Source organism: Haliotis rufescens, unplaced genomic scaffold, assembly GCF_023055435.1.
Source record: "Haliotis rufescens isolate VD_foot unplaced genomic scaffold, xgHalRufe1.0.p SCAF_21, whole genome shotgun sequence".
In the NCBI taxonomy this organism is placed as follows: domain Eukaryota; kingdom Metazoa; phylum Mollusca; class Gastropoda; order Lepetellida; family Haliotidae; genus Haliotis; species Haliotis rufescens.
In genome coordinates, this window is record NW_025963902.1 from 7,123,854 (window position 1) to 7,135,443 (window position 11,590).

At 41.4% G+C, this 11,590-nt stretch overlaps 1 protein-coding gene across 2 annotated transcripts; it reads left to right on the top strand.

Annotated features, from left to right (window-relative positions):
• The first annotated feature begins 1,688 nt into the window (after nt 1-1,688).
• On the top strand, nt 1,689-10,231 carry LOC124111517 (zinc finger protein 665-like). Of its 2 annotated transcripts, none has more exons than XM_048401181.1 (2): nt 1,689-1,753; nt 8,390-10,231. In XM_048401181.1, the coding sequence occupies exon 2, from the start codon at nt 8,418-8,420 to the stop codon at nt 9,990-9,992; it is 1,575 nt and encodes a 524-aa protein (XP_048257138.1). In that variant the 5' UTR covers nt 1,689-1,753; nt 8,390-8,417; the 3' UTR covers nt 9,993-10,231. The 2 variants fall into 2 exon arrangements, with proteins under 2 accessions (XP_048257138.1, XP_048257139.1); XM_048401182.1 differs by lacking the exon at nt 1,689-1,753 and adding an exon at nt 7,378-7,538 and having other exon boundaries at nt 8,686-10,231.
• The last annotated feature ends 1,359 nt before the right edge of the window (nt 10,232-11,590 follow it).

Consider the following 11,590-nt stretch of genomic DNA (forward strand, 5'->3'; position numbering starts at 1 on the left):
TGGCCGGATGCAGATAGATATCCCTGACCGCTAACCTCATCCGGTCACCGGGCGGTCACCTACAGGTCACCCAGGGACTCCAGCGACCTACATACATACATACATTAATATATTGTGTCTATCAACATGCACTACACGTTCTTGACTCTGCGTCCCCTACGTCGTTACAAAATACAATGGCATTTATACAAAACAGTTATTTCAATATAAAACACGTAATTAATTTATATATAATACTTATCACTCACTTCTGTATACAATACGATGCTTGTCGTAAGAGGAGACAAACGGGATCGGATGGTAAGGCGCGCTGATTTGGTAGATGCATGTCATCGTGTCCCAATTGCGTGGATCGATGCTCATGATATCAATCACTGGATTGTCTGGTAAAGACTAGATTATTTACAGACCGCCGTCATATAGCTGGAATATTGAGTGCGACGTTAAACAACAAACAAACAAACAAACAAACGAAACTTAATATTTTAAAAAAACAATACAATATTTATCAATACGATATATGTAGCATTTATGAATTTGGAGGCAAGAGTTATCGGAACTAAAACAAACATAAAGCACATCAAATAAAGCTAACTGGTAGATAAATTCATACATAAGATCTTTATGATGTTGAAGAGTATGGTTTACGCCGCTTTATACATTGTACACATGAACGGAATCGAACCCGGGTCTTCGGCTTGACGAGCCAACCCTTTCACCACCAGGCTACCCTACCGCCCCTTTATGATATTGGTGGCAATAGGTATCTCAACTAAAACTCAAGCAAATGAAATAAAGTTAATCTAAAAATAAACGACGATTAGCAGTTTTACAATAAAACACTGCAGGGAGAATAAACCGCCAGTCGATTATTTCTTACATGAGATATCAATATTATGTTCAGCCTCTTTAAGGATGTTACTTAACCGTACAAACTTTAAATATATTTACCCGTATTTACATAATGATGACTCCCTGAATGGAATCCGACCTCGGCAATGTCGGACAAGTCCATTTTGCGAACAGGTGGGATAAGTTTGGTATTTCCCGCATATTCTCACATTCCTAACGTCAGTTGTCTAATACCGATTGTCATATCTCTTCCACTTTTTGATGCGATCGTTCGACCCCTGAGTTTATCTGCGTAGCCTAGCTAAGAAAATATGAATCATATATTGATGGGTTATCAATTTGAAACATCAATGCACCTTAATGAAAACTGAATAAGTTCTTTATAAACTTCATTAAAGCAAGAGATGCGAGTACAATGAATGTTACCACAAAAAAAATAAAAAAAATAGGAATATTAATACCATTACCATTTCTACTTTTTTTTTCAGTATTTGTCATAAAAACACAAATCCGCATAGAAATAGGTAATCGATGAAATAAGTTATAGAAAAACAGACCGGTCCCCTGCCTCTACCGAGGTGGTCGGTGGGGTAGCCTGGTGGTGAAGGGGTTCGGTCGTCACGCCCAATACCAAGGTTCTATTCCCCACATGGGTACAATGTGTGAAGTTCATTTCTGGTGTCCTCCGACGTGATATTGCAGGAATTGTGCTAAAAGCGGCGTAAAACCATTCTCACTCACTCGCTGTTGAGGCAGAGCCCATATTTGGTACATATGTATATCGTCTCTGGTTGAAGCGAAGGACAGGATGTATTCTTAAAATAGCAACACAACCCCACCAGCGCTCGTCATAACGTGCAGGAAGCAAAGCCGGGAGGTCGTACACAGGCAGCAATCGAATGTAAGTAATTACAAGATTACAATATTACATGGCTTCGAAGTGAGATCATTTGACAGCGTCTGCTTAGAGAAATGCGTCTCCTTTCTTTGTGATCGTGGCTATTTATCCATTTTAACTCACTATCCCCTGTGTTTCTCTCCTGGAGACCTGGTTGTCTAGGTAGGCAGCGCGTGCGCTTCAGTGATACAGCCACGACTCAACAATGGCGGCTTCCATTCGATATGGACACGTGGCGCACGCTTTATCAGCTGTTTATGTATTTACTACGGAAAGACGCTAGAACGGGAGCTTAGAAAATGTCCGTGGCATAATGAATACTGTTGCAACGTGTATGTCAGGAGAATAACGTCCATTTTTACTTATATTATAAATAAAGGGAAACTACACTCTGGCTTCTATCCGACTGCCTCACACCACCAGCTGAGGCTCATATTTTTATTCAGTAGCTGCCGTGAGTCGATCAGCTGGCTAACGCAACAGAGCGCGACAACCTCATCGGATGCCGTTATTAGGAAATTCCCCTGATGGTTATAGTTTGATAAAAAATATGTCTCCCCGCAGTGAAAACATGTTCGGATTTCTGAATGCGTGGATTATAAGATGACAGATTGTTTGTTTGTTTGTTTGTTTGATTTACGCCGCATGCAGCAAAATTCCAGCTATATGACGGCGGTCTGTAAATAATCGAGGATGGGCCAGACAATCCAGTGAATGACATCATGAGCATCGATCCACGCAACTGGAATACGATGACATGTATCAACCAAGTCAGCAAGCCTGACCACCCGATCCCGTTAGTCGGCTCTTACGACAAGCTTAGTCGCATTTAACAGCAAGCATGGGTTGCTGAAGAACTATTCTTACCCGGATCTGCACGAGCAAGGTGACATATTGATTTGGATACCATTGCTGTATTTTATAGGTTGATCTTTAATAATATCACGTTATAATATCATGTCAACAGACCTATACTATTAAAAAGAACAATTTGATTTATTTGAAGCCGTAATTAAAACCCCATTTTCCCATTCCATGGGTTTTGCATACTATCGACTGTCGGATGCCTAAGGAACAAGAAGATAAAGTCATCAATATAATCAGGTATCAATATAAACTGATATAATTAGTGGTAGAACCACTCAGATTGTCTGACAAGACTGCCAAATTACTGAATAAAGTTCATTCCTTCCTCTAAGGGTGTAGAGGTGAGGTGAGGTGAGGTGAGGTGAGGTGAGGTGAGGTGAAATGGGGTTTAACGTCGCGTCCAAGATTATTGCACTTATATAGCGACATGCATGCACGTGTGTGTGTCTGTGGCTGCTTGTACTAGTCCGGTTGTCGATTTATAGTGCTAGCTCACTGAAATACCATGCCGCAGTTTAACATGAATATCCCACTCAGACACAGTATACTGACTCCGAGCCGACCAGTCCTTGTTTTAGCCCCTTAATGCCGAGCGCAAGACAGGGTAACAACAAGTACCATCTTTTAACGTCTTTTGGTATGACGCGGTCGGGGATCGAACCCCGGACCTTCTGCTCTCCGAGCAGACGCTCTACCACTAAGGGTGTAGAGGATATATAGTGAGTGAGTGAGTGAGTGAGTATGGTTTTACGCCGCTTTTAGCAAAATTCCAGCAGTATCACGGCGGGGGTCACCAGGAATGGGCTTCACACATTGTACCCATGTTGGGAATCGAACCCGGGTCTTCAGCGTGACAAGCGAACGCTTTAACCACTAGGATACCCGAACGCCCCAGAGGATATGTAGCATTCAGCGGTTCCCTTTTGGCATTTCTTGTGTCTGGGGTAATTATTCAATAGAAGACTGGGTTATAAATCCAGTCTGATGCGGTGAATGGACTACATGTTTAGTAATAACCATGGCAACACAGTAAGAGAAGAATGATCTGTTGAGTTGCTGAAAAAACATCGATCAAAGGATTAACCGATAATTTGATTGATAAATCAATGTTATCTTGCGGAGTAGATTTGTCAAAAGTTAGTGTTCATGTACGTAGGTTTACTAAAGCAGACGAAATACATCCATATCTGGGCGTGAAGTGCTTATGTCAAAACAACATACTTTGGTCAAAGGATTAGCCGATAGTACGTTGATTGATTGATCATTTGAATTTTTAAAGAACCATGGACATCATGAACATAGTTGTCACGTGTGCTATCTCAGCTGACCAATGAGACTTGGCTCCTATGTGAAAGACCTGAAACAAACTTACGTAGTCAGTTGAGAAACGAACACGAATTGAGATACCCCAAAAGGCTCTATATATCGATATGTATCAAAATATTAGATTGTCACAAAGACACGTGACATCGAACAAGTTTCTTTGTACAGCTTGATATGTATGGGATGTTATAGACCATCATCTAGTCTCTGAAATGATCATATCGTACAGGGAAAAAAAATAGTTGTTCAATTATCTTAACAAAAAGATAATAAAAGGGAGCCCAGAGACTCTCTTCATTTGATACTGCAGTAATCTAGACTTGCCAAACATTATAGACTTGCATGGGCTATATTTGATATGTAAGACAGACTAGGGATATTATTCCTCTCTCTGGATATAGACCCGTGAAGATTCCGGGGTAGAATAGGTCTTCAGCAACCCATGCTTGCCGTAAAAGGTGACTAACGGGATCGGGTGGTCTGGCCCGCTGACTTAGTTGATGCATGTCATGGATCCCAATTGCGTGGATCGATGCTCATGATATTAATCACTGGATTGTCTGGTCCAGACTCGATTATTTACAGACTGCCGTCATGTAGCTGGAATATTGCTGAATGCGGCGTTAAACAACAAACCAACCTACTTTGTGGATATAGGATATGTATAACTGCCTGATATTATACATATAACTTTTGTCGGTTGTAATTACGATTTTTGCATTTTGTTTTTATCCATTAACTGCAGCAGAAACCGAGGAGGCCTCAGCGGTGACTGGTCATATTTTTTTTTCATACGTAAAACTTACCCGCCAATGACGTCCAGCTGTACAAAAGTGATTATGGTTAATATTATCTTAATTAGTAAAACTTGCAACTAAAAATACGCTATTTTGGAAAATATCATTTCTGATAAAATAAAAATTTCAGAGTACAAGTATTCCGATCATTGCATCAAAATCCTTTCAAGTTATACGTTTTGGGGGGTATTATTAACCGAATCACGGGTAGATTGGTAGAAAATGTACAGCTAGGTGTTATTTCCGGTTTAGTTAATGGGAAAAACACACGGCAAACCTAATTTCTGCAAATAAAAAAATGTCCAAGCAGAAGAGAAAAGACAATTTAAATGGTAAATCGTCAAGTCTGGAAGTAATTTATCTCAAGTTTCATTGATCAAAAAAAAATTATCACCTGTTTACGCTGAATTCGCTGAAGGGACTTGATGTAGTTTTTCACTGTGCATAAGATGATGTTTCCCTTAGAAGTCGTATATCAGGCCCTCCTATGAATATGAATGAATAATGCCCCTTCCATACAGATTATCCATGATCAGCAATAATATAGTTCAGTAATGTATTTTGTATGCATTATCGATGTATTTTGATGGGAGTCGATTGGAAAACGTATCAGTCATAGAGCTAGATAAATTACTTCGCCCATAATTTCATTCATTGTTTACGTCTAAGAACTCAATATCTTGTAATTGCCCAATAATTGGTGATACTATACGGCTTATAACAAAATTATGTCAGTCAACGCCAATCGTAAGGAATTCTTCTGTGGCTGATTGGCACTTAAGCAATAATATTAATTTATAAGTACAGTAAACTACGGTTATAATGAACACGCTTATAACGAACTGACGGATATAACGAACTTACTTTTTTGGTCCCGACTATTTGCTGTAGTTATGCTGTATATATGCTTATAACGAACTACGGTTAAAACGAACTAAAATTAGTAGTCCCTTTGAGTTCGTTATAACCGTACTTTACTGTATTTTATTAACATACCATTACGAGTTCCCGATGCGTTTGTTTTGGCTACCACACAGTTGCCAAGACTGCTGGGATCTGTTTGGGGATGGGCGAGATGTCAGGCATCTGCAGCGTGGTCGGAGACCATGCCTGACTACTGCACATTTAATAGTCTGTGATACTGACCCTGAAACAAATATATCCAAAAAAGCCCAAGCAAGTCTATATTAGTAGGCAAGTCTAGATTACTGCAGTATCAGGAAATGACGAGAGTATCTTTGCTCCTTTTTATTATATTTTCTATGAACAGAACTTAACAACTGTTCGACTAGATGTTAGTCTACCCATATATTTGCTATAACTGATTCAAGAAAACACGTCTTCTACTTTTAGATAACAGATTCTGATGCTCAATGCCATGAATTTTATGCTTAAAAATGTTAAAGTCAAGAATTCGAGTCAGACAAACCAAAAGAAACTACTTAGCTTATCGCTTATTGGTGTATCTCCGCAATGTCCCTCACGCTGTCTGTTTCCGGAAGAAAGTGTTCTTATGTAAGTGAGATCGGCTTCTGACGGATACAGCCGAAGTTATTCCGCTGCATTTGACCTAGTTTCCCATAGAAGCTGTGCACATATTTCGCTAATGACCGCTGTCAAATCCGATAGTGTTCTTTTTCATTCGCATAATTAATGCATTCGGTTCCAATTCAGGAGCTACCAATGCGCCTTCATTTTAACCCATTCAACGTTTTTATTCCAAATGCTTAGAGTGAGTGAGTTGGGTTCAACGCCGCTTTTAACATTATTCCAGTCATATCACGGCGTGTCAGCTTAATGTGGGAGGAAAGCCCGAAGTGATGCAGGTCTCAGACGTTTACCACTTTGGTGAAACACACGAGCACGGGTATGGTGCTGACAAACCCAGAAACATAATCAGGGCGAACCGGGATTCGAACCCACAATCATAGGTTTCTGGCGTGCCCAAGGGACGCAACTCTGCACAGCGAATCGCGGCGCCTTAGACGACTCGGCCACCCGTGCCCCCTATCCGCGGTCGAATTCAGCTAACATTGTAAGTTATCATGTAAAAAAGACAGCTCTAAATATATAAAAATACATGGTCAGTTTTAATTAATGGGTTAATGTACATTTAAACGAAAACATACAAAATTACAGCTGCCATGGGATTCATTCTGCACTGAAGGCTGCGAAAACTGCTTGTGATTTGGTATGTTTGAACCTGTATGTAGCGCGTAAAGCCGGGAAGTCATACACAAAGGCAACACTCAAATTTAAGTGACAGTACGGCAAAGATTACAAAATGACGTCGCGAATGATATCCATGGTAGATCATTTCATAACGGCTACTTATGGTGTCTCGTTTGACAGTGATCCATTTATCCATTTAACCGCACTGACCCAATCCCTAGTTTTCTCTCCTGGAGACCAGCCTTTGGCTGCGCTTGCGCCGCACTGATACAGGCAATTCCATAACGGCGGCCTCCATGAGACAAAGAAAAATGGCCTAGCCTAATAGCCTAATGGTTAAAGCGTTCGCTCGTCACGCCGAAGACCTGGGTTCGATTCCCGACATGGGTACAATGTGTGAAGCCCATTTCTTGTGTCCCCCGCCGTGATGTTGCTGGAATATTCCAAAAAGCGGCGTAAAACCATACTGACTCACTGTTTATAAATGGACTGGACTGTGACGTCGTTTGAGGGCGCTAATATAACCTTATAATGGTGTACTTAGAAATCAGAAGACATGAAAAGGCACATGGCGATTCACTGTGGAATCAAGCCTCACCAGTGCACTGTTTGTAAGAAAACATTATCAGGTCATCTGCAGAAACATAATTTTTTTTTTTTATGCTGATTCACACAGGAGTCAAACCTTATCAGTGTGTAGAATGTGGGAAAGGGTTCACACAGTCAGGCAGCCTGCAGAAACACATGAATGTACACAGCAGAAGCAACCCTTATCAATGTGTAGAATGTGGGAAAGAGTTCACACAGTCAGGTGGCCTGCAGAAACACATGATGATTCATAGTGTTTATAAATTGACTGGACTGTGACGTCACACAATTCGCGAAAAATCGCGTTGAATATGGCCGTTTGAGGGCGCTAATATAACCTTATAATGGTATACTTAGAAATACTAAATAGTGTACGAAATGTGTCATTTTTCTGGGTACGAATATTCCACTGGTACGAAATGTCTGGTGTTTTCCCGCAGTACTAATTCGTTTGGGGTATGAAATTACCACAAACAGCTATTATCAGTGTGTTAAATGTGGGAAAAACATGAACAAAATCAGGTCTTACATCATGATCCATAACACATCACCAACTTGTGTATAGTTTGTTTGTTGTTTAACGCCGCACTCAGCAATATTCAAGCTATATGACGGCGGTCTGTAAATAATCGAGTATGGACCAGACAATCCAGTGATTAATATCATGGGCATCGATCGATCCACGCAATTGGGATCCATGACATGCATCAACCAAGTCAGCGAACCTGACCACCCGAACCCGTTAGTCGCCTTTTACGGCAAACATGGGTTGCTGAAGACCTATTATACCCCGGATCTTCACGGGTCTCAGCCCTCGTTATTGTTGGTGTTCTTGTGGAAACATCTTTTGAAAATGCATTATCATGATAAAAGACAACTCTTTTGTTTTCAGTGAACACCATAACATCCACAAGTTAACAATGGAAGTACAAAGCCAACCACAGAATCCTGGCTCTGTTTCTGAAACATGTGTAGTCAGTGACTGTGAGAGAGAATTGCTGGAAATTACTGACACTCAGGAAATAGGTGATCTCAAGGAACACAAAGATTGTGGTGGTCCAGAAGATCAATCAACGTCTAGTGCATGCGGGAAAACATTTATTAAATCAGAAGACATGAAAAGGCACATGGCGATTCACTGTGGAATCAAGCCTCACCAGTGCACTGTTTGTAAGAAAACATTATCAGGTCATCTGCAGAAACATATGCTGATTCACACTGGAGTCACACGTTATCAGTGTGTTGAATGTGGTAAAAGGTTTAGAGGTTCAGGACATCTGCAGGCACACATGAGGATTCACAGTGGAATTAAGCCTTATCCGTGCATTGTGTGTGAGAAGACATTTACACAATCGGGTCAGCTGCAGTCACACATGAGGATTCACACTGGAATCAAACCTTATCAGTGTGTAGAATGTGGGAAGGAATTTACACGATCAAATTACCTGCAGATACACTTGAGGATTCACAGTGGAGTCAAGCCTAATCAGTGTAATATATGTGAGAAAACATTGACACGATTAAGTACTCTGAAGAATCACATCAGGATTCACACTGGAATCAAACTTTATCAGTGTGTTGAATGTGGGAAGGGATTTACACGATCAAATACCCTGCAGAAACACATGAGGATTCACAGTGGAGACAAGCCTTATCAGTGTAATGTATGTGAGAAAACATTTGCACGATCACGTACTCTGCAGGAACACATGATGATTCACAGTGGACTCAGACCTTATCAGTGTAATGTATGTGAGAAAACATTTACACGATCAGGTACTCTGAAGAATCACATGGCGATTCACACTGGAATCAGACCTTATCAGTGTGTTGAATGTGGAAAAGAATTTACAGTATCAAGTAACATGAAGAAACACATGAGGATTCACAGTGGAGTCAAGCCCTATCCATGTAATATATGTCAGAAATCATTTACACGATCAGGTACTCTGGAGAGGCACATGGCGATTCACAGTGGACTCAGACCGTATCAGTGTGTTGAATGTGGGAAAGCATTTAGACATTCATATCACCTGAAGACACACATGATGATTCACAGTGGAATCAAGCCTCATCAGTGTGTTGAATGCGGGAAAACATTTGCACAATCAAGTAATCTGCAGAAACACATCAGAATTCACAGTGAAGTCAAGCCTTATCCGTGTAATATATGTCAGAAATCATTTACACGATCAGGTACCTTGGAGAGGCACATGGCGATTCACACTGGAATGAGACCTCATCAGTGTGTTGAATGCGGGAAAGCATTTGCACAATCAGGTAACCTGAAGACACACATGATGATTCACAGTGGAGTCAAGCCTTATCAGTGTGTTGTGTGTGATAAGTGGTTCACACACTCAAGTAGCCTGCAGAAACACATGACCATTCATAGTGCTAGCAAGCCGTATCAGTGTGATGTGTGTGGTAAAGCGTTTACATACTCAAATAGCCTGAAGCGACACCTGACCATTCATAGTGGAAGCAAGCCTTAGCAGTGTGTTCGATGTGGGAAAATGTTTTGACACTCAGGTACTCTGCATACACAAGTGATGATTCACAATGGAATCAAACCTTTACGAGTGCATTGTTTGTGAGAAAGGATTGACACACTCAGGTAATCTGCAGAAACACAAGGATTCGCCGTGGAATCCAACTTATCAGTGTGTTCAATGAAGCGAGGGATGTAACATCACACGTTTCATAGTTCAGGAATAAAGGTTTACAAAGTTCATATTCTTGCTGCGTAGGGGATATTTAAATCCAATGCTAACTATCTCGGCCGTTAATAATCCTCTGGCCATGTAGTGACCACATGTTTACACCACGTGCTCTTGGACAGGGAGGGGGCACGGGTGGCCCATTGGTCTAAGGCGCCGCGATTCACTGTGCAGAGTTGCGTCCCTTGAGCTTGCCAGAAACCTATGACTGTGGGTTCGAATCCCGGTTCGCCCCAATTATGTTTCTAGGTTTGTCAGCACCATACCCGTGCTCGTGGGTTTCCCCGAAGTGGTAAACGTCTGAGACCTGCATCACTTCGGGCTTTCCTCCCACATTAAGCTGACACGCCGCGATATAACTGGAATATTGTTAAATGCGGCGTTAAACCCAACTCACTCACTCACTCTGAAACCACCTCCGTATTGAAGGGGTGGCAGGGCTTTGCCCGTTGACCTTGAGGCCCAGAGTTTGCCTCGTGGAGGACGTAAGCAAGTTCATATTCTTGCTGCGTAGGGGATATTTAAATCCAATGCTATCTATCTCGGTCGTTAATAATCCTCTGGCCATGTAGTGACCACATGTTTACACCACGTGCTCTTGGACAGGGATACATCAAAGGCTATCTTATCTTCCTTACATGTAGTCATACAGCAACTCTGTATGTTTCAGAGTTGACCAGTAATTAGCCTGTCCAGAACAAGACAATAAACTAACTGTCATCGTCTACAACCCTGCTTTGACAAACAAGGTAGTTAGCCTGTTTAATTAGTGTGCTGATTGTTCTTATACACCACTAGACTCTTGGTCAAAACAAGGCAATTAACATATTTGCTGTGACCTGCAACCCGTGCCAACTTAAATTATTACTGAACCATTGTGACAAGTTCACGTTACATTAACCCGTGAAGATCCGGGGTAGAATAGGTCTCCAGCAACCCGTGTTTGCCGTAAAAGGCGACTATGCTTGTCGTAAGAGGCGACAAACGGGATCGGGTGGTCAGGATTTGGTTGACGCATGTCATCGTGTCCCAATTGCGTGGATCGATGCTCATGATGTCAATCTCTGGATTGTCTGTTCCAGCCTCGATTATTTACAGACCGCCGTCATATAGCTTGTCTATTGCTGAGTGCGGCGTTAAACAACAAACAAATAAACAAAAAATAACCAAATTTTCAGTGAGACATTTTCCATAGAGTGTGAATAAGTTTTCATGGAACCATAAATTCTTTGTATGGATTAATGTTACACTTCAAAAGTGTATCGTACGGCTGCAAAGTACGACAACACGGGGATGCCACTTTATGCTGTGGTCTAGTGGCCGGATGCAGATAGATATCCCTGACCGCTGACTTCATCCGGTCACCGGGCGGT